Source organism: Melozone crissalis, unplaced genomic scaffold (assembly GCF_028551555.1).
Source record: "Melozone crissalis strain CALT ecotype California unplaced genomic scaffold, PUWL_Pcris_2 ptg000198l_1, whole genome shotgun sequence".
NCBI lineage: Eukaryota > Metazoa > Chordata > Aves > Passeriformes > Passerellidae > Melozone > Melozone crissalis.
Genome location: NW_026535962.1, coordinates 991,201 through 1,014,458, shown reverse-complemented (window position 1 = coordinate 1,014,458; position 23,258 = coordinate 991,201). Strand labels below are relative to the sequence as shown.

At 53.9% G+C, this 23,258-nt stretch overlaps 1 protein-coding gene across 1 annotated transcript in view; it reads right to left on the bottom strand.

Annotated features, from left to right (window-relative positions):
- Positions 1-23,258, bottom strand: part of PLXNA2 (plexin A2) — a 129,459-nt gene that overhangs the window by 92,131 nt on the left and 14,070 nt on the right. The window contains exons 2-3 of the mRNA XM_054293915.1: positions 17,872-19,126; positions 17,277-17,459 (exon numbers count right to left, since the gene is read on the bottom strand). Of these exons, the coding sequence (XP_054149890.1) occupies positions 17,277-17,459; positions 17,872-19,059 (1,371 nt within the window). The 5' untranslated portion in view covers positions 19,060-19,126. The remainder of the gene's footprint in view (positions 1-17,276; positions 17,460-17,871; positions 19,127-23,258) is intronic.

Below are 23,258 nucleotides of genomic sequence, written 5' to 3'. Positions count from 1 at the left end.
CAGATCCCGTCTCTTCCCTCACCCTGGGACCCCTGTGAGCACGGTCACAAGGAGCTGCTCAGTCCCCTCCAGCCAGCTCTGAGGTGACCTGAGGGACACCACGGGCCCTTTGCCATCCCCTGCCCCCAGGAGCTGCAGTTCCAACAAGGAGGGGTTCTTTGAATTGCTCTCACTAAAAACAGACCAGGTATCAAATGTTCCCAAGGCTTTTAAAACAAGGGCTCCGAACCGAGCCAAGGCTCAGGGCTGATATGGAAAGTTCTCTCCCAGGACAGATTTTCCCAGTGCTGGCAGCCACAGCAGCCTCTGTGCACGAGGCCAATGTCAGAGGAGCTGAGCTCCTTCTTGCCTTCCTTTCCCACTGCTCAGAGCAGCACAGCCCCCTGCACACCCACACCTCTGCAGAGAGAAATCTGCTAATGATGCTCCTGCTCTGTCACTGCCGTGATTTATTGCTTGTGTCATGGCTTGCACTCAGCTGTGAAGGAATCTTGCTGTGACCTCAAGCCATGAGACCCCAATTTTCCTGGTGCTGGAGGAAAATGGCCTGGCCAGCCCAGCCCAGCAGGTATTTTGGTATTTCCATGTCTCCTCCTGCAGTTTGTGCTGCCAGAGCCTGGCTGGTCCTGCTCTGAGCATCTGGAGTGCTGTGCTTTGTGCCTCCACCTGCTCCCCAGGGGCTCTGTGCCTTGAAAATTCACTCTAAAGCAGCTTCAAACCCTCCAGTTTTCATTATTAATACAACTCCTTTCATCAGAGTCCACTCATCTTTTTGCTTTCTATTCCTGCCTCTACCCTTTCATTGTTTCCCCGGTGCTTCCATGGGAATGGCACCGAGACCCCGACCCGGCAGCAGGAATTCATTCCATCAAAGCTTCCTCCTGCAGCCGAGGGTTTGTTGTGGGGTTTTCTTCCCCCCTCATTTTAATTCCATCTGTATTTAATCCCAGACAAACACAAACAACAATCTCAGCTCCCTAAGGCCGTCGCTTTCTAAATCAGTTACAGCCAACTCCAATTAGCAGGCAGGCAACATGAGCAGCTCCTGGATCTTTGGGAAGGAGCCAGCCCAGAAGGTCCTTTTCCCCAGACTGTCCCTTTTTTCCTTCTGAAGGACTTGCACCATCATTAGAGGCACAGGCTGTGCAAGATGAAACCCCCTCCCCTTTGCTTGTGGGGATGATGTTCCACGGCCTCATTAATGCTCTTTGTGCTGCTGTGCTCCAGCACCTGAGCCTACCTGCAGGCTTTGATTTATAAGAGCATCCCAAAGGCTCTACAAGTGCTGAAGAGAGACTTTATTGGTCACTTTAGCTTCCCTCTCAGCCTGCACTTGAAACTGCATCTCAACAGCCTCCCTAAGGCGGGCTGAGGAGAGGCAGCTCCTGCCAGGCACAAACCTGACCCTCCTCAGGGCGTGAGAGGATCTCTCAGGGGTGCCCTGGGGAAGCCTCTCCCTCCTCAGGCCATGGCAGCATCTCCTGGAATTACCCTGGGGGAAGAACCCACCAGCCCTCAGAGGAATTCACCACATTCAACATGGAATTATTTGGTTGAACCTGACTGGGAGTTCACCGTCCTCAGATTGTTTGGGTGGGAATTGTGTGATCCTGCAGGCTGGTGGGATTTTCCTGGAATTATCCAGAGAGGCACTTGTTCTTTAGGGCTCAGAGCTGGTGGTGTGCCCTGCCCTGCTGGCTGCTCCCCCTCTCTGGGGGCACTGGTGGAGCTCAGTCCTTGGTGAAGGGACGTGCCCAGGCAGGACACATCTCACTGTCCCCCCCAGCCATCCCTCCCTCCATTAGGGAGCTGTTTCAGGCCATGATTTCAGATGAAAATCTGTATTTTATTAACTGTGGGTGTGCTTTGCTGCTGGACTCTTTAATGTGCTTGCAGCTGTATCATGTGAGCCATGGAGAGAGCCTTGAACCCACCTGCCTGGAGCTGCCACCTCTGCTGGGACACAGCTGTCACCAGGGTGTGCCCAGGGTGGGGACCATGGCCAAAGCTGCTGTCCCCCTCTCCTGTGGAACACAGAATCCTTCAGGCTGGGAAACACCTCCGGGATCATCAAGCCCAACCTTCAGCTGGTGCCACCAAACCACGTCCCAGTGCCACCTCTGCCCCTTTTGTGAGCACTTCCAGGGATGGTGACTCCACCACTGCCCTGGGGAGCTGCTCCCATGTCTGACCACTGTTCCAGTGAAGAAACTTCCCCCAGTATCCACCCTATCCAGGGCCAGTGTGGCAGTGCTGGGGCCGTGCCCAGCCCAGTGAAGGATGATGGCCAGGCAGGTCCATCTGGAGACGCCGCCGGGTTTCTCTGTCCTTCCCGCTGGCTGGCAGGGAATGCTCAGAGCCAGATCCAGCCCTGCTGGGCTGCAGCTCAGCGTGCTGCCAGCAGCTGTCACAGGGACAGACGAGGCTGGGAGAGAAAAGCGCTTGCATTGCTGCAAACCCCTTCCCCAGCCCAGTGTCAGCAATCCGGCGATTCCTGCGCTCGTCTCCCGCCGCGCGCACACACCTCCCCAGCAGCCTGGAAAAGGATTTCCCCCATTCATGCCTCTTCCTCCCATGCAGGGCTATCAGAAAGAGCAGCGTGTGCAGGCAGACAGATTTATCCACCTGCCCTACCTGGCAAAACTGATTGGGTTTGACAGACGTGCCCGGGATGTGCCGGCGCGTTAACGAACGCTTTAGCATGGAAACGAGCAGAGCTGTGCTCCTCGCAGATGTTAGGGGGAGAAGTTTATCTAAAGCATATTTTATGGCTGTGCAGAATGTATTAGATCAGCAGCCTCAAGAAAAAATCACTACAGGCTCCTTCCCTAGCAAACACACGCAAATTTTAAAAATCAAATAAAACAAAACCTCCCCTGAACAAAGCGTGACACGTTTTACAAACCAAATTCTTTGCTGCTGAGGTGACTTCAGCTCTTGGGTGAGGACTAAGGAGATCACCAGGAAGGAGAGAGGGGTGAGAAGCAGCCAGTCCAGCCCCACACAACCCATCCCTGGGATCAATCATTCCCAGGACCTGCCTTCCCCCTCCAAGCGAGTGATTTAAGTCCTGTTGTTTTAGAGACAGAGCAGCATTAATGGGCTCCACTGTCTGCAAAGTGCTCGTGCTTAGATCCCCGCAAAGCTGAGCAAGAGAGGCACCAGGCTAAAAAATGTTCCCTCTCAAGCAAAACAGACTCGCACTTGGATTGCACAGAAATTAAAGCAACAAAAGGTCTCTGAAGCCAATTGCCATCTAACTGAGAAACAGGCGCGTCACTTTGTGCACCCATCTGGCAGGGACATACTTTCCATTTCAGCAAGTGCGGGGATGGGTGGACGGCGAGGGGAATGTGAGAACGGCAAAGAAAGGAGAAGAATGCAAACCTGCGGGACAACACTGCTGCCCTGTCACGAGCACTGTACTCTATTCATATGAAAATCCATACGGCTGCTACTGTTGCATGCGCTCTTCTTACACAGCATGAAATTAAAATTCCTCCTCAGTCTCACATTGCCAGCGCTACAGAGCGGCTCCAGAGCAGGCGAGCAGACAATTTATCCTTTGGCTTCCTCAGGCGGGTTTGTGCCGGGATTGGGAGCCACTGGGGTGAGGGAGACGAGTCCATTGCCCACGGTGACAAATTCTGCTTCCCAAACAAATCCCAGAGAAATATTGCTGGCCTGCAGTCTGGCTGTTGGTGCTCCTTTTCCCAGTGCAGTTTCACATGTGTAATTCCCCCCCAGGCCCCCCTGCCACTTCCCTTCTTATCTTCCCAGAACAAACTCAACGTGCGGGCTAATTTCAAGGAGCGTTTCACCCAGAGTCCAGCCAAATGTCAGTGGATCTGCTGGAAATGCAAATGGAGACAATCATGCAAAAGAGGAGGGCTTATGGATTGTGCGGGAGGGCAACAGAAGGCAAATAAAAGCTGACAGGGAGAGGGAGCGGGGAACAAATCTCCCGTCTCAAGCTGTTGAGCATTTGCGCAAATGCCCGTCGAGCAGCACAGACAGATTCCCCAAAATGCCCAAATCCCATTGATTATCCCTGCTGAATCGCCTGCGTGCCTCCAAACCCCACCTATCGCCAGCTCCTAAAGCAGCATCTCACTCCCACCATTCCCTCCCACTCCGAGGGTGTAAATGACAGGGAAGAGATGGAGAAGGGAGCTGCAGCAGAACTGAGGAGCCTGGGAGGGGTTTTTTGTTTTTTTTTTTTGTGTTTTCCCAAATTCCAGAGAGCCATTGAGTTGTCAAAAGCAATTGCAGCTCTCACAGAAAGTGTTTTATTTTGTGCTTTTGAGAAAGTCGGGATAACTGTGAGATCATCTGGGGACAAAGTGAGGGGAGACGAGAACTTGATTAGCTCAAACCCAGCCACGAGAATTTCTCAGATACAAGCAGATTTGTTCATTATGTGTGCAAAGGAACAGCAAGCAGGAGGACAGGATCCATACTATGTGTTGTAACATGATATAGAATGAATCCCCTCAGGTTACAAAATTCCTTATAAATTGTAAGGGGGATGGTGTCTGCTGTGTTATATTTTATCACACTTTCTGTCAAAATATCCCTGGCAGGGAGCCTATTCGGAGATGGAATCAGCACCAAAGATTTGTCTGGGGAGGGAGATTTGGACTAAACAGCAGCAAACTCCAAAATGTTCTTTGGGAAAGCTCAGGAGAGAAACCCCTTAGAGCGGGGTTAGTGGGATCTGGCCTTCTTAAATCACCTCATTTTATGGCTTTGCCCGGCCCCATAGGGAGCAGAGATGCTCTCAAGGTCTATTAACAGCAGTGCTAATCCAGGCTGGCTGCCTCCACCTGCTCTGAGCCCCAGGGAGCACAAAACACTTCCCAAAACATCCCAGAGAATGGAGCACAAAACACTTCCTAAATCACCCCCAGAAGGGAGCACAAAACATTTCCCAAAGCATCCCAGTGAAGTTTGTCACCTCCCAGGTAACCCTGAGCCCCCAGGGAGCACAAAACACTTCCCAAAACATCCCAGAGAAGGGAAGACAAAACACTTCCCAAAACATCCTAAGAAGGGAGCACATAACACTTCCCAGAGCATCCCAGAGAAGTTTGTCACCTCCCAGGTGATGCGGGGCAAGGCTCACACTTCACGCCCTGACTCACAAAGCCCAGATCATCACCAGCCCCTGGATCAGAGCAGAATGAGGAGGCTGAGCTGCTGGTGGTGGCACCGGGGTGGGGACAGCGGCTCCTCCCGTGCTGGCCTCTCTGAGTGCTCACGCTTGGCTGCCCCCTGCACTTTTGTGAGGCACTCCGGTGTTTTTGGTAGGCACTGAACTGGAAGGAAAAGGGTCTGATTATCTCCTCCAGCACCTCAGTGCTGACCCAGAGCGCTGACCCCTTTCCTGTCACTCTCCATTTGCTCTGGATGTTTTACACAGCGAGGGGGCAGAGCCTTCCCCATTGATCCGGGCTGCAGCCAAAGGCACCGCGTGGCTCCAGCTCCATCTCTCAGAGCCTGGGGCTCCTGGGCTGCCTGTGCTCCTCCGAGGAGAGATCTGGGGCCATGCTGGGGTCAGGAGCTGCAGCACAGTTCTCATTCACACAAAAGCTTCTCCAGTGTCTGCCTAAAAGCCAGATAATGCAGCCTGCATTCACACCAAAGTCTCTTTGGCACACCTCACAGAGCCCAGAATGGTTTGGGCTGGAAGGGACCCCAAAGATCACCTCGTTCCAACCCCCCTGCCATGGTGGGGACCATCCCAGGTTCCCCAGAGTCCCATAAAGGTTTGGGTTGGAAGGGACCCTGAAGATCACCTCATTCCACCCCCCTGCCATAGTGGGGACTGTCCCAGGGGAGCCCTGATGTTGACCCTGCCCTGAGACTGACCCAGCAGCACTGGGCCCATTCCAGCCCCCCCTGCTCAGACCAGCTCCCCTGATGGAGCAGCATCACCATCACCTGAGGGTCCCTGGGTGCCAGAGCCCCCTGTCCCACCCTGTCCCTCTCTGCTCCCTCCCTTCCCGGGAGCAGCTCTGTGCACGGCCACGTCCTTGCCATGAGAGCTGCAATTTGGAGCAATTTCCCTGCCAGCCTCGCTGCAATCTCGTGTAATCTCCCCCCAGAGGGGATCAGAGATCCCACGGTGCTGCAAGGAATGCAAATCACATCCCCACGGCTCTGAATAATGCAGGGCAGGGAGAGCAGAGCCCGGCAAGGTGGGATGGGGTCTGCCTGCTCCTCTTTGGGTTCTCCACCTCAGCCCAGGCACACAAAGAGCTTCAGCAGTGCCTGGGCAAAGCAAATCATTGTCTGGACCATCCCAGCACTGAGCAGCACCACCAGGAGAGGCAAGAAAAGCAAAATCCAAATGCAGGGAGGCCCAGAAATAAGGAGGGAGGGACCAGCGCAATGTTTTCACTTTGCTCTCCTAACGGGATGGAGCTGGCAGAAAGTTCCCAGAGGGCACACGAAACTTCTGGCAGCTCCATTTCCCTGTCAGGAACCCCAGCCAGGCTGCCAGAGCCCTCCACATCAGGCAGGGATTTGCTCATCCTGGGATTTTGCTGTAATCCAAACCACAATTCCCTGATAAGCTGTGACCACGTTTGGTCACCAGCGTGTCCCAGATGCTGGGGCTGCCAGGAGAGCCCACAAAGCAATTCCTGCTGGCAGGGGTGGCCAATGCCCAGCTCTGCCAGCCTCCTTTCCACCAGCAGGGCAGCAGGAGCAGCACGGCCAGGTGAGAACAGCACAACCCAGATTTGCTGTTTAGACAGGAGCAAGGGAAAGCAGATCCCTCTGCTCTGCCCAAGGTGCTGCAGGGGTTTGGAGCTCCCCTGAGCACACCCAGGGTCACCAGCCCAGCAGAAAATTGTCCCCAGCACCTCAGGGCTGCCACATCACCCTCTCCTCCCTCCCCAGCCACCTCTCACTGCAGTCCTTGCTCACCTTTCCTTTCCTTTCCTTTCCTTTCCTTTCCTTTCCTTTCCTTTCCTTTCCTTTCCTTTCCTTTCCTTTCCTTTCCTCACAAAGCTCACTTTCAAACAAAGGCTGACATGTCTTGGAACAATTATTGCCCATCCTGGGGGAGGAGAGGGCTGGTAAAAGATTATTTTGGGAGATTATGTCTGAAGTGACTGACAAACTGATCTGCAGCAGCATTTGTTTTTAATCTGAAACAGGTTTGGGATAGAACTGAGGGAGAAAAGCTGCAGCCACCCACAGGCAGGAGCTGCTGGGAGGCAGGGGAGCTGCAGGCAGCAATGCCAGTGTGTGACCAGCTCCAGCCACCTCCCCTCACTGGGCACATGGCCCTGTCCCATGTCCCCAGCACCAGAATGGCTCTGCGTCCCTCCCTGGGACAGGGACAGACACACGGACCCACACAGGAGCTGTGCCACTCTTGGGCATCACCCAGAGCCCCCCAGGGCCCAGGGCTGGGCTGCAGCCCTGCACTGGCACTGCTGGAAGGTGATTTTGCACCTTGAAGCCAAACCACTTCCAGCTCTGTTTGGGGTGCCAGCCTTTATTGGGGTTTATTCCTGCCCAGGCAGGGCAGTGCCAGGGCTGCCCCTCAGCCCCATCCCTGGCACAGCCCCAGCATCTCCTGGGCTCCAGCCCTGAAGCTCAGCAGTAAGAGCAGCCCCAGATGAGCAGCAGCTGCAGGAGGGCCGGGGGAATTAAATTAATCCCTTCATTATCAACCTGAGCCCTGGGAAAATCTGCAGCAATGGCTGGGGGGGTCAGAGCACTAAACCCAGCTCAGCTGGGCCAGCACAGCTGGGCTGGGCTCTGATCCCCTGCCCCAGCTGCCACCAGGGCTACCAGGGCCACCAGAGAGGCCAAGCAGTGCCACCAGGGCTCCCAGTGCCACCAATGCCACCGTGGCAGTGGCACCCTGGCATGGAGCAGAGCTGGGGACAGCCAGGCTGGAGGGGACAGGGATGTGCCAAGGCAAACCAGGCAGTGCTGGCACAGCTTTTAAAGAAATCCCTTTCTTTGCATCCTGAGCACCCCAAGGACAGCCGAGGGCAGTGCCAGGAGCCTGGGCATGGCCACCACAGAGGCACCAGGGTCACCTGCAGGGGACAGGGACAGGCAGCACTCGGGGCCAGGTGCCACCTGGCAGGAGAGAAGCAGCTGCCAGTGTGCAGGGATTTGTGTGCTGCAATGCAATCCCCTCTGTGAGCCCCTGCCAGGCGCCCTCCTGGCCTGCACAGGCTGCTGCCAACAATCCTCTGGAAAAGCTGGGGAGGGAGGGAAAGAGTGGAAAATCAGGGAAAAAAAAAAAAACTTCCTTGTTGAGATGAATATCTCCAATTGAATTTGTGCTGAAGAATAACAAAGAGGCAGAATAACAGAGAGCTCTGGCCCCCAGCCCGTGCTGGTGGTCCCACCTGGCAGGGGGATCAGCACAGGGGCTGCTCCTGCTCCTCCCATTCCCATTCCCGGCACACACAGGGATCACCTGAGAGCAGATTTATCTGCTGGGCAATGAAGAGAAAAGGTTCTCCAAAGGGACGAGTTCCAGGCCAAATCACCAGGATCCTGCTCTTGGGGCTTTCATCCCTCTGCAAAGCGTCAGAGTTGGGTGGGGAAGGGAGGATGGGGAGAGGAGGATGGGGAAAGGGAAGGGAGGATGGGGAAGGGATGATGAGGAAGGGGAGGATCGGGAATGGAGGATGGGGAAGGGGAGCCAGAGAACGGCCTGAGGTGGAAGGGACCCCAAATCCCCTCTCATTCCATGCCCAGGGACCCCCTCCATGATCCCCCCTCCCAGCCCTGCCCAGCCTGGCCTGGGGCACTGCCAGGGATGCAGGGGCAGCCACAGCCTCTAAAAATCATCTGAAATTCCCATGGGAGCCCGCCAGGTCCAAAACCTGCTACAGGCTGGGGCTGAGCACAAAGAGCAGCCAAGGAAAGGCTGGAGAGGAGGAAACCTGGTCCAGGGAGGGTCTGGGGCTGGCCCAGCACTGCTCCCAGTGCTCCCAGTGCTCAGGGAAGGCACAACTGGGGCAGAGGGGGCCGTGCCACCCTTGGGAGTGCAGGGATTGCTCATCATGAGCCAGCAAAGCTCCTCACTTTCAAAGGATGGGAAAGAGAAAAAAAAAAAAAACCAGCTTTAAAAAAAAAGGTAAAAATCAATCAGCCACAAATTATAAATAAAAGAGATGAAAGTTGAGAGCGAAACGAAACAGAGCCCCAGGTGGCCTCTGCCTGGGGCACTCCTGCTAATTTTAGTTGCTCAGCTCTTCCCTGATCTGTCTGCTTCCATGACTGCACAGTTTCAGCTTTTCCTGCAGCTCCTGAAAATGTTCCACACCCTGGCATGGCCCAGCCTGGCTGGGGGTGGCAGAGGGGCCTTGGGACCCCTCCCTGCTGGGATGGGGGATGTGGGGTGGCCAAAGAGCGGCTGCTGGCCCTGGCACTGTGAGCCCACCCAGCTCCTCCCCAGGCCAGGGCATTTGGGGCCATCCCAGAGTGGATGTGCCCGTCCCTGCAGCCCTGCCAGCCCCTCCTTTATTGCACAGAGAGAAACAGCAGCAGCATCCTATGCAGCAGAGTGGATTTAATTTCCTAATGAAGGAATAAATCTGGGAGCTGGGGACATTTACTGTGTCCCCATTAACACAGAGCCTTTGTGGGGCAGGGGCCAGCACTGCTCAGAGCCCCATTCGCATTCCCATTCCCATTCCCCATTCCCACCCCAATTCCCCATTTCCCATCCCCATTCCCATCCCAATTCCCATTCCCATTCCCCATTCCCATTTCCATTCCCCATCCCAATTCCCATCCCCATTCCCATCCCCATTGCCCATTCCCATTCTCCATTCTCCATTCTCCATTCCCATCCCAATCCCATTCCCAGGGAAGGTGGATTTCTCCTTCCATGCAGGAATTGCAGCTGCAATTGGGAAATGTGCTGCGAGAGCAAAAAAAAATATTAAAAAAAAAGCTGTTTTCATGTAAATGTCCCCAGTAATAAAAGTGAATGAAGAAAGCAACACATCCAAACAAGAAATAGTACATTTGTGCTGGAGAAGCAGAAATGACTCTAAAAAAGAGAGCTTTATCAACAATTTCCAGCAGGCAGGGGCTGCTCTTTAATGCTCCTGGAGGAACAGCAGAGCTCCTGCTGGACCTGGGCTGTGCTGCCTCTGATCACAGCTCTGAACCAGCCAGGCTCACTTGAAAACATGAAACTTGTTTGTTTTCCCAAGCAAACACTGAGCTGCCTTCCTCTCCCCAGAGCTGTGTTTGGTGCTGTCTGTCCCATTCTGCTGCATTGCCCTGGCAATGCCCACTCTGGGGCTGCTGGAATCAGCCCAATCCCAGCCCCTGGCATGGCCAAACCCCCTAAAATCAAGGGCAAATAATAAAAAATGTGCCCTTAAAATCAAGGGCAAATAATCAAAAACGTGCCCTTAAAATCAAGGGCAAATAATCACAAACGTGCCCTCAAACTCAAGGGCAAATAATCACAAACATGCCCCATGCCATGGGATGTGCTCTACTCCAAAACATACAATATTTAACATATTCATCAGTTGATTGCTAACATGAAGGTCAGTGTTTATCTTGCTTTCTTCGCACTTTGGATTACCAACCCTGAGCTGAACTCCCTGTGAATCAGAAGGTGCAGCTCTGGTGGGAATAGAGGGGCAGAGAGCATCCTGTGAGTCCCTGAGGCTCCCCACTCTCCCTCCCACTGTACCTGCACCTCCCAGATATTCAAATTATTTATTTCCCAGCCACGACACCGAGCTGCTGCTGTGAAAGGCTCTGCACAAAGAGGAAAAGCAGAGAGGGTCACAGCCTGCTGCCCTTTGCCTCCAGAGCTCTGCAGAACGATTTACTCCAAATTTACTCCAGACCTGCAATACCGGGGGATGCTCCGTGATGGATCCGCGGGGTTTTACTGCCCTGCAGCAAGAGGCACCCAGAGGGTGTTTACATTCACAAGGAGCTGTAAAATCCATCAGGGGATGGAGGGAATGGTGAAGGCAGCATCGTCAGACACACAGGGAAAGCCTCCAGCCATGCCCACCTCAAACCGCAGCCCCTAATTGTCCCCAAATCCCACCTCAGCCCCTGATTGTCCCCAAATCCCACCTCACCCCCTCACTATCCCTAAATCCCAACCTTTTCACAGCGCCCAGGACTCTCCCTGCCTCTCTCCAGACACATTTGTGGTTTCCACATTTGTTTTTACTGCCTCGAGGAGGCATTTAAGAGAAGCAATGTAGCCCGGGCTTCTCACAGTATTTCTTGCCACCCAGGGATTTAAGATCTTACAAATGGACCAAAACCTGTGTTATTTTGACCTCTGAGGGTTTTAAAAGCCTGCAGGAAAATATGTTTATAGTAAAGAAAGCATGAACTTCTTGACTCGTGAGTGGAAAGGCAGGAGTCTGACACTGCCCTACCCCCAAACCCAGAACAGCAACTCCTCCAGCTCCTCACTCCAAGGAGAGCAGGGACAGCAAAACCAACAGGAATCCACCAAAGAGTTGGGAATTTCGTGATATTTTTCACCAAGATCATTTCAAGTAGAAACTCATTACTGAACCTGATGAAAACGTGGTGAAACGGAGGAGGAATAACTTCTGCCTCACTTGATGCTCATAAGGGAGATAATGCCTCTGGGAGAAGGTGTGGGGATGAATTATCTGCGAAATTCAGGAAGAAAACCCGGTTTGGATGGGGTGCTGAGCAGCCTGCTCTGGCTGCTCCTGGAGAGAAGGTGTGGGGATGAATTATCTGTGAAATTCGGATGAAAATCCTGTTGGGATGGGGTGCTGAGCAGCCTGCTCTGGCTGAAGGTGTCCCTGCTCATTGCAGAGCCCTTGAAGGTCCCTTCCAAGCCCTTCCATGCCATGGTTCCATGGTTCCAGAGGCAGGATGGATTCCAGGCAGGATGGATTCCATGGATAAGGCTGCTTAGCACTCCCAGCCCCACTAACCCCACTGGATTTAGGGCTGAACCCAACGCAGTCGCTGCCCTCCGAAATTTCCAGCTGATTTTTCAAGATGCCTGAACCTGCATAAAACCCCAAAGTCATCTCCATCTCCTGAGCCAAGAGATGAGATTAAAGCAGCTCTGGAGCTCACCTGGCTCCATTTCACATCCCCAGCATTTCCTGAACACCTGCCCTTCCCCCTCCAGCAGCTATAAAATTCTCTGCCAGCTCCTGGCTCTTTTCTGACATGACTTGCTCCGGCAGGCGCCAGATCCCAGGCCCAGGAAAGGGATGCTGGGACAAGAGAGGCCAATCTCGTGCCATTAAGGGGTGGCAGGGACATTGCTGAGTGCTCAGAGCCACAGTCTGCAGGGACTTGGCAGCTCTGCCCCATCTCCAGCCCCAAACACAGCCCAGAGCTCTCCTCTGGCTTCCATTTCCCATTCCCCAGCACAAATTCCAATTAATAAGATTACAGCTTCTGGCTATGAAAAATAATAAATGTGAGGGACCATGGGGCATTTTGGGGGACCCTTTGCAGCACAGATGAACCAAAGGGGAATTACTCTCTGAGGCTGGAAAATCCTAGTTTAGGGAGAAAATAAATCCCAGCTCCTCCAACCACAGCAGCAAGTCCAGTACCGAACAAACACCCCCTTATTTCACATCATTGGGCAAAAATCAGACTTTTTTTTCTCAGACTTTTCAGTTAAACAACTTCTTCAGCCAGACAAGAACCATCTGCCCTCTTCCACCTCTGCTGGGATATGGGATCTGTGCTCTGAGGGTGATGGATTGACCAGGGAGCCAGCAGAGCCCCTGACCCTCCAACCTACAGCTAAAACCAGACAAATCCTCGGGAAGGCGCCTGCAAATGGATGGTTTTCATCTGCTCAATAACAGCCTGGTGTCCTCTTGGCTTCTCCGCAGGCTGATGCAACCGAGTTGTTCCTGGAGTGTGGCGGGGGCGATAACGAAGGATAAATCACCGGGGTGAGATAAGCACCCATAAAATGAAGTCATCTAAGGACAGGTCTGGACATATATATTTCATTGTGAAAGACCTCCTTTATTCCCACTAATGGAACAAGTTAAATCAGCCAAGCTGAATAAAACTCTCACGTCCCAAGACGTAACGAGGCACTTAAAAGTTGCGCGCTCCTCCGGTGGCGCTGCCCAATGGCTGACGGCTGTCCCTTGGGAAATGCAGGAGCAAGGACAGAGTTCAGGGGTTCTGCAGGTGACAGGAGAGTGTTCCCAGCATGAACAGAGTGCCAGCACTGTGTATTTCTCTGTGGCATCCTGCAGGCACACTGAGCAGTGACCCTGGGATGGATTTGAGCCACGTCCGGTGCATCTGCCCTGGGACAGTGTCACAGGTGGCCAGGACAGCAGTGACACCTCTTTTTCAGGAGAATTGGGGGTGATTTCATTGGTTTCATTCACACACTTCATCCTTCACCTCAGGGCACTGAAATAACCACACCTGGGCCCTTGCCTGCAGCACTGCAACACCCCCACACCTCCGAGCACACAAATTAAATCCTTATCACCACTGAGCAACTCAGCGCTGGGTGAAACCCAGGCACAACGTCACTGTTCAGCTTTTCCCTCTCCTCTGCCACCCAGGAGCACTCCCAGCCCGTGGGAAGGCAGGCAAGGCTGCAGGAGCTGCATTTTTCCTGCATCCAGCATAAATAGCATGATGGAACAATAATACCTAGATGGCGACTGGCAGACAGAGCAGAGACATTTATTTATTCTTGATCACAAACAATGTCCTGCATTGACAAGCTGAATGAAGGGCACTTCACTGATTTATTAGACCTAATAAGAAGCAGACCTCTCGGGATGAAATACAAGATTGATTTTTAGTGGTGAGCCTCGCTGCCATCCCGGGCTGAGCTCAGGCTGATGAGATGGAACCAGGCGTGCGCAGGGACACGGGGCTGACACAGCTCTGCTGGGGCAGGGGGACAGATGGGGGATTGCCATGGGGAGGGGGAGATGGAAACACAGCAATGACAACCCTGAAAGCTGCTCTTTCCTCCCTGCAATCCTCCTCTCTCCCACTGAGGCATCCCAAGAGCACCAAACCACTGGGAAGCCTAAGGGCAGCTCTGATGGAATTCCTGGGAAATCCGAGCCAGACCCTCCCCACAAACCTGCCTTCCAGAGGAGCCCCTCTCAGCACAGCCAGTGCAATTTCCACATCAGGCCCAGCCCCTCCTGGGCACACCGCATGAGCTGAGCTCTGTGGATGCCGTTTTCCATCAGGAAAAAGCCAACTAGCACAGCAGCGCTTAGCTTGAGGCCCTATTAATAGCAGTTCTAATTATATGGCTGCAAATTTAATTCGTGGCAATGATTAGTGTCAAAATCAAAGGCATCACGCATCAATATTGATAGAATTGTATGGAGCCCATAAACAGAGCAAGCAAGCTGACACATCTCAACCCAGCACTTTGTTGCTGTTAACTGTTGCATTAATGTCCCTTCTCATTTTGCTTGATGGAAGTGGTTTTATAGGAGGAATCCCCAGTTCTGAATGGTTGTGTCTCCAGCATGGGCCCCTTTTCCCTTCCTCCCACAGTCAGGAGGCTGAGGTGCTTTGGGAGGAGAGCAGGAGGGAGAATTCCATCCCACGTACCTGTGCTTGAACCACAGCACCAGCAGCATTTGCTTTTTACCCTCTGAGACATTCCTGGGGAGCAGAAGCAGCAGGAGCTGGGAATGTGGCAGCAGCAGCGAGGTGCAGAGCTGAAGGCAGGAGGACACCATGGATATCCCAGTGTTCCCAGTGAGGAATGCGAAAGATTTCGGAGCCATCTCCCTGACTTTCCTCCAGCCACACAAAAGTGCCTTCCCTGGCAGCCCAGACGGAGGCAGCAGCTTGTTTCCAAAGGAAATCAACAGCTGTGGGCGAGGGAATAGGTGTGACAAAGCTTTCAGACATTAGTGGTGTGGGTAGATCTGAGATGGAGGAGGACACGGAGGAGATCAGGTGGAGAAGGCTCTGCACCAATCCCTGGCACTCACAGAGGTGCTGGACGGTTCCACCATCATCTCACAGATGGGGAAGGGGAGATGAGGAGAGTCCTGAGCATCCTGAGCACTCCCTGACTTCCAGACAGGCCTGGTTATCTTGGAACAGGCACAAAATGCAGAGACAACCTGTGAACTTCCCTCCTCTGCAGCCAGAGCCCCTCAGCTGGTGCAGAGCTACTTCCTCCACCTCACCTGGGCTCCCTCAGGCCATGGAAAAGGTAATCCCATGTGTCAAAGGAGGGAAAAACCTGCTAAAAGTGCAGACAGAGCTGGGAGAGAGAGAGCAGCATCTCAGTCCACACAGGGATTGTTCCAGTTAATTACAGGGGGATGGATCCCACCAGCTGCAGGCAGCTCTGCTGTTAAATAAGGGCAGCTGCCATGAAAACCTGACTGTAGTGAATGTCTGGGATGAATTTACTTCAGAGATGGGCCAATTTTCATCCAACAGATGAAGGATTGCAGGTGAAGGATTCCACAGCCTCCCTCTGGACAGAGGAGCAGGAATAGATTAACTTTGCATCAGAAAGCGTTCAGTGCAACTAGCACAGGAATTAAACCCTGCTGGAGAGGCTGCTGCCTCTGTAATCCTCCATAATTCATGGAACAAGCCCGCAAATGCCTCGTGTGCAGGCACAGGCCCTTGGCTGCTGCTGAAAGAGGAGCCTCCCCTGTCCCCAAACCCTGCCCACAGCGAGCACTGGGCTGCATCCCCTGATGCATCTCCTAATGCATCCCCTGCTTCATCCCCTGCATCTTCCCCTGCTGCATCCCCTGCTTCATCCCCTGCTGCATCCCCTGCTGCATCTCCCCTGCATCCCCTGCTGCATCTCCCCTGCATCCCCTGCTGCATATCCCCTTCATCCCCTGCTGCATCTCCCCTGCATCCCCTGCTGCATCCCCATTCCAGGCTCGGCATTTGGGACGTGCTGAGGGTTCCTTTTCTTCCATTTAGCTGCAAACCCCCGGCTCTCCCCTGTGCTACGGCAGGCGAGTGCAGGGCTCTGCTTTACAAGCTCCCTCTCCCCCGCGTTCCAAATTGCCCCACTGACACTCGAGAGGCACCAGGGAGGCACCTAATTTACTACTACTCAGCACTTGTAAAGTGCAGAATGAATATTAATGAGCTGATGTAATTAAAATGATGCAGACGTTCAAGTGTAGTATCTGCCTGTCCTTGTATCTTCCTGGATAGATGAGGAAGAAATTCCCTGCTGCTTAAGGACTCAAAAAATTAACAGCCTGCTGTTGATTACATTTGTTAACTCTTTCCCCGGCGTGGAGGAGCAGGGGCTGCATTTAACAGGTTCACCTAATGCTGTCATTTAGAGCTGAGGTTAATTGGAAGGGTCTAGGTTGCCAGAGCAGCAGCTCCGGGGCTGTTTTGGCTGGAGCTGGATCAGACCCACTGCTGAGCTGGCTCCCAGCTGCAGCTCCAGCTCCAAAGGCCAGCAAGGGCTCTCTCACACCTCTGCTTGCACCCCAAGGCCACTTCCAGACTTGTTTTAAATGCAGAACTCCTCTGAGAGTTCCCTTCCAACTCAGAGTATTCTGTGGTTTTGTGACTCACAAGTGGCAAAATCCCAGCTGGGCTTCAAAGGCCTAAAAGTCATTCAAGGTCGGGTTGGACAGGGCTTGAAGCAGCCTGGGCTGGTGGAAGGTGTCCTTGCCCATGTCCCTTCCAACCCAGAAATGTTCTGTGACTCTCACCTGAGCCCCACCAGCCCCCCCTCGATGTTTGTGGTGCAGAGGACAAGGAATGTTCCAGGGCTGATCAATCATCCAGCAGGGGGGAAGAGGCACAGGGAGCAGCAGGACTCTGCCCTGAGGCTTGGTTCCAAAAGCAGCCACATTAACCCATTCCCGCCTCTCCGTGACCAAAATCCTGCCAGCACCAGCAGCTCCAAAGGCTTTGCAACTCACACTCTTCCACAGCACTTGCAGAAGGATTGCTGGGAAACAAAACCATTGCAAGATTTCCATCTGACCTCCTTTGGCTCCTTTCCCAGGACCGTCCTGCAGCAGCTTCAACTTCACCTTTCCCAAAAATGGCACTCCAAACCAAACCACACCAACAACACTGAGAGCTGACCTCTGCCTCTCCAACGCCAGGCTGTGACCCACACCCTGCCATTCCCACTCCTGCTTTGCTCCCAGTTTCCCGCAGGGAAACACCCGTAAGGCGCATCAGAGCATCCTGAGAGAGACCAACCCTGGCCAGCATCGAAGACAGACCAACCCCAGAGCAGCTCCTGGCCCTCCACAGCCACGGACAGGGCTCACCTTCTTCAGCCTGCCCGTCTTGGTGCCCACGAAGACCACGCTGTAGCCGTTGTAGACGTAGGAGGCCACGGAGGTCATGCGGTCGCGGCTGGAGGTGAAGAGCGTCACCCCGTCCACGGGCACCGAGCCCCCCAGGGGCTGGTTGATGTCCAGCCCGCAGAAGTTGTCGTCGATGGGGACTGGCTGGAAAGACAAGGTTTGGGGCAGCTGTGAGTGACACAGAGCCCAGGAAGGCCCCACACACTCGGGGTGGTGTGGAGGGAGCTGGTGGTGTCGGCAGCGGGGTGGGGGCCACAAATGTGTGGTGTCAGCTACAGCCACCTTACCCAGAGCTCCTGCAGCTTCCAGAGCCCGGGGTTGGGAGTGACAGAGACTCCCAGGAAACTGCACACTTTATTCTGCCTTAAAACCATCCCTTCCCTCATTGTCATCCCACTGTAGGATGAGAGCGTGGATTAAAGGGGAAGATGCTCTGAATTTATGGAAACTGAGGCACAGACCAGCTGATCCTACTCTGCAAACTTGCATTCCATTGGGGCAGGGATTGAACCCGGCTCTCCAGGGCCCCCACAGCCCCCACCCAGCCCCCCCTTACCGCTTTGGTGCACTGCACATCCTTGCCCAGCAGCCAGTTGAGCTCCAGGTTGCCCTCGCCCTGGTAGCAGGACTGCAGGCGCTCCTTGATGTGGGCGTTGACGGTGCGGATGGGGAAGGCGCAGAGCGCCGAGTCGTCGGGCGGGTGGTGGTACTGCTTCTGCCCCTTGGAGAAGATGGCAAAGAGCACGTCCTCCTGCGCCGTGATGTTGAGGGCCCTGGCCAGCACCTCCCCGGGCTTGGCCAGGTAGGCGGCCTGCAGCAGGCGGTACTCGGTGTCACCCCTGACGCAGCCAAAGGGCAGCGACACGTACGAGTGGAACTTGGGGTCGTCCTTGCACAGGCGGACGATGCGCGAGGTGTAGAAGAGGTCGCTGGCCGAGTTGATGGAGACGCCCTCGGGGGTCTCCGGCTGCACCGTCAGGAAATACACAAAGTTCCCGCTGGCGAAGCCGTAGATGTAAAAGATGTCAAAGTGCGAAACCAGGGCCAGCGTGTCCGAGGGGATTTTGATGAGGGACGAGACAAAGTCGCTGTGGAGCTCATAATCCAACATCGCTGAGGACTCGGGGTCCCGGGGCAGCTTGCGGCTGGACAGGGTGGGGAAATAATCCTGCTTGCCATCCACGGCCGTGCCGATGAAGAGCTTCCCGTCCTCGCCCTCGGAGCGCACGATCACCCCGTACATGGTGCCCGTCTTGTTGACGCTGGACAGGTAATGCTCCTTCTTGTGCGAGGGCTCCACCAGGATGAAGAGGTCATCGAGGCGCAGCAGCTTGCAGACGCCCTGGTAGAGGCTGCCGCAGGCCAGCAGCCGGTTCTCGGAGTAGTCGATGATGAGCAGCTTGTTGACGTTGTTGGTGAGCGTCAGGACCTCGCTGCAGGGCTGCACGATGAGGGGAGGGTAGCAGGACTTGTTGTCCTCCTCGGGGCCGGTTTTGTGAGCCACCAGGATGGTCAGGTTCCCCGAGAGCTTGTAGACCCTGTTGATGGCCCCCACGTAGACGGCACCGGTGCCCCGGTGCACCGTCAGGTGGTTGAACGTCCAGTCGCGGTTCTCCGAGTGGAAAGTGTTGAAGGAGGCATTGCTGGACACGTCCCGGGACAGCGATGCCAGGAGGAGGCAGAGCAGAGCCACTGAGCAGCCATCAGAGTCCAGTAGGCGAGGCCAGGTTCTCCTCTGATCCATCCTGGGAAAGGAGAGGTCCGTGTCCCCCGCGTGTGTCCTGAGCCCCAGCAACGTCCCTCACATGGTTCTGTGGAGAGAAGAACCACCCAGAGCCAAGGATTAGATCCCGTGTGCCCTGCAGATAAAATTCAAAGGAGGCTTTCTAATTACACAGTCCTTGAGATAAAGGGAGGATGTCTCTAAGCACAGCGAGAATTAAGCGAGTCCATAACTTAGTGGAGAGCAGTTCAGGCTTGATGCTTTGCCACTGTTTCAGCCCCTGCATCTTAATTTGTGCTGGGGTTTGGCTGTTTAGAACATGCTCTCCTCAGACAGGGAGGGGAGAATCAGCTCCAGCCCAAGACAAAGCCCGCAGCTCACAGCCCCAGCCACCCATCTGCAATCTTGGCTGAAAGGATGTCTCCTGCAGGGTGTGTTGCTGGAAGCAGCAGAGGAAATAAGAGCTGTTCTTTACCTTTAAAACCTCCCTGATTTAATTTGGGAACCTGAGGAAGAAGCCTCGTGCAGGCAAGCTCATTGAGCGCACACTGAAGGCGCTGACATCTCCCCTCAAACACTCCCCAGAGCCACAAGTGCCTCTCAAGCAGGTGCTTTTTAGGCAGGAGCTCCTTCACAAGGTACTTTCCTGCCAAAAAGCAGCTGCCACCAAGGTGGGAGCACACGGTTAGATCTGCCACCAAGCCCTGCCAGCAGGAGAGACATCACCAGTCTAGAGCAGCTGGCTTGATCTGACCACAGAGGTGTCTGAGTGCCAGAAAACCACCACAAAGTTCTCCTTTATCCCAAATTACACATTCCTGAGGTGCTCCAGGCTGGGCAGGCAAAGGCACCACTTCAGAGAACCCTCCCTCACCTCGGGGTCACCCCAGCTGAGGATGAGGATGAGGCACCACTCTGCACCCATCACATCTCACACACCCACAGGAACCCTGCCCTCTGCAGCTCTGAGCCCCCACTGCTGCTCCTGGTGTGGTTTAATTTGAATTTCCACCAATTCCCAGCCCTGCAGGGGCACTCTGAGCTGCGGTGTCACCCACAGCCGTTCTGTCTTTAGCCTTGTTCCTGCCAGGAGCGGGGACGGCTGTTCCTGAGAGGTGACAAAGGAGCTCTGTCCCTGCCTGTGCCTCTGACACACGACAGGAGACACGACAGGAGAGGCAGCCCTGATGGCTTTGTCATTCTGCTCAGGGACACATTGCCCCAGCTGCTACCCTCTCGCTGCCAGGCCCGGCATTCCGGCATTCCCACCTTGGCAGTTTGTCTGTCCTGGGGAGGACACGGGCCCTGCCACCCTCTTGCTGTATCACAGACACGTTTTATGGAAAATCCTTTCCTTAGGAGTTTTCCTCCTGAGAAGCTGAGAGGCCTCAGGAACAAAATGTAAACAATGGTTATCTGCTGCTGTGGAATGCAACAGGGTGGCACTGGATGAGCTTCAAGGTCCCTTCCGACCCAAACCAGTCTGGGATTCCCACTGGATTAAATGGCCCTGGATGAGCATCAAGGTCCCTCCCAACCCAAACCATCCCCGTGGAGGAGGCCAAACACCTGGGGAGTTAAACAGCAGCAAAATGGATGATTTTAACTCTCACCCTTAATACCATTTGATCATTAATTTTCCCTCTCTTTCTTTCTTTTCTTTTTTTTTTTTTTTCTCTTTTTCTGAAGAGAGTTTTAAAATACAGCCTCAGAAGCAATCTGCAGCTATTAGTAACGCAAGGTGAAAGAGAGAGTAAATTCAGGGACACAATATAAACCCAAGCAGCTGAAAGGCCTCAATTAGGCTGAAAGGAGTTATCTGGTATTTAAATAATTATTAGATTGAAGGAATAATCACAGGTCTGAGCCGATTTTTTCCCCCACTGTCATCCTAATGGAGACTATAATATTATTATTCAAATGCCCATGATTCTCATTGAGGGGGGAAGAAAAAAAGGCTCATTTAATCTCCATGTGACAGGGCTTCAGGAGGCACCATTAGTCATTTCTCTCATTTCAGCTGTCACTCACACACGGGCACCACAGTTTGTCATTAGTGGCATTTTGTGCAGACCCCCAGAAAAAAAAAAAAAGGAAAATTAAAGCCAAAACAACAAGAGAATCTCCTGTGGCCAATGACGGCTCAAAGGCACAATTCTGATGTCACCAGTGTGGCAGCTGTGTTTGCCTGGTGCTGAGGGGGCTTTTCTTGGGGGGTGGGGTTGTAAATCTGGTGAGCAGTGATTTACACTCAGCATGGCTGGGCCCTCACCCATCACCCCTCAGCTCCTGCTTTTGGGATATTTCACCCCTGCTCCCTCAGCTCCTCGTTTTGGGACATTTCACCCCTCTGGATGTGCCCCAGCCCCTCCAGGACACAGCAAACACCCCCAGTGCCTCACTGACCCCCCATCCCCATCCCCATCCCCACAAGCTTTTCCCTGCCTGTCCTTTCTCTGTCCCCGCGCCTCCCCCTGCCCAGAGGCCACCAGGGTCCCCCCCAGTCCCCACTCACAGGGAGGAGCAGATTGGGCCATAAATCCCACGCTGGCTTTGTGGGGGCTGTGATCCTGAACAGACCCTCCTGAGGAGTGACAGAACCAGGCAGGAGGGGCAGGGGGGCTGGGATTGCTCTGGGAGCTGGGGGTGGTTCTGCTCTTTTTGCTGTTTACAGCCCCATAAGGTTCATGGCTGGGAATGGGGACAGTGGCACTTTCCAAAAGGTCACCAGGCTGTCACAGCCCCCCAGCCCTGCCCAAAGGGTGACCAGGCTGTCACCCCCCCTTCACTGCCATCCCTGGGGGTCACCAGCCTGTCACACACTATCAGCACTGCCCCAGGGGTCACCAGCAGGCCAGGCTGCACATGACAAACCCTCAGGCAGGACAAACCCTCTGGCACAGCCCTCTCGCACCAGCCTGAGCCCTTCCCCTCCTGCTGGTCCATATCAGGTTTAGGAATGAGGGAAAAGCCCCACGTTTGGCCATTCCCTGCAGCAAGAGGGATCACAGGTGCTGGGCCCTCTTCCGTCCTGCAGCTCATTGGGAATTCTCCTGTGAAACCTTTCCAGGCACTGGAGCTGCTGCAGTGATTGATCCCCTCCAAGGAGTGACACTCAGCACACGTTTGTCAGCTGTGGAGGAAGACCTTGCCATAATTAATGAGGTTTGGGTTTAATTAGGCAAAAAGTCCGAGCCAAAGTGTCTGATGGAAGCTTCTCCAAGCCCTGGGATGTTTCCAGGTGGATCAGAGGTCTGGATGCTCAGGGCTGCCTCTTTGGCCAGGCCACCACAGCCACCACAGCACCCAGGAGCCTGACCCCAAGGGCAGCTACTGGCACCTTGGTGTGAATAACTGGAATTCTGTAACACAGAGCCACGAGGATGCCTCCCACCACCTCCTTTTGGCCTTTTAAATTTACGATTTTGACTCCAACAACAATAAGAACAAGCTGTAAATCACCGGTGAGGAGCCTGGTGTGGTTTCTGCAGAGGTTTCCCCACAGGGATGACAAATAACAAGCTTTTCCTAAAACACAACCTGAACACTTTGGGTTTTGGACCCAAAGGGTCCAGGTATTTAAATAATTATTAGATTGAAGGAATAATCACAGGTCTGATTTTTTTCCCCCACTGCCATCCTAATAGAGACTATAATATTATTATTCATACTCATACTCATATCCAGACTATAATATTATTATTCATACTCATATTCATATCCAGACTATAATATTATTATTTTTTGGACCGAAATGCAGCCTCCTGGCTGGCCCCGTCCCTGCTCTGTGCTGGCAGCCAGGGCAGGGCCCATGCCAGGAGCTGTGCCCCCTTTCCAGGGCTGTTCATTCCCAGGGCTGGCATCCACAGCCCTCTGAGAAAGAGTTAAGAGGGCAAAGCACAGCATTGTGATTATTGCTTCCTCCAGGCCTGGGACAAGGAAGAGGAGGGGAAGAACAGAGCCCAGCCACGAAAAGGCATTTCCCTGATAACAAACAACATCACAGCAATTATGCACAAAATTTGTCCGGAGCCCAGACATTTGTTTACACAGCACACACTGTGCAAAGGTCTCCCCTGCACCTCCCTCCTGTGCACACACACATCCCAACGGGTCCAGAGGAACAGAAAACCCAGGGGGGCCCTGCCCTGCCCTGAGCCCCAGGTTTGGAGCTGCAGATTGCAGGACAAGGACACAGCACACCCAGTGCCACCCCTGGC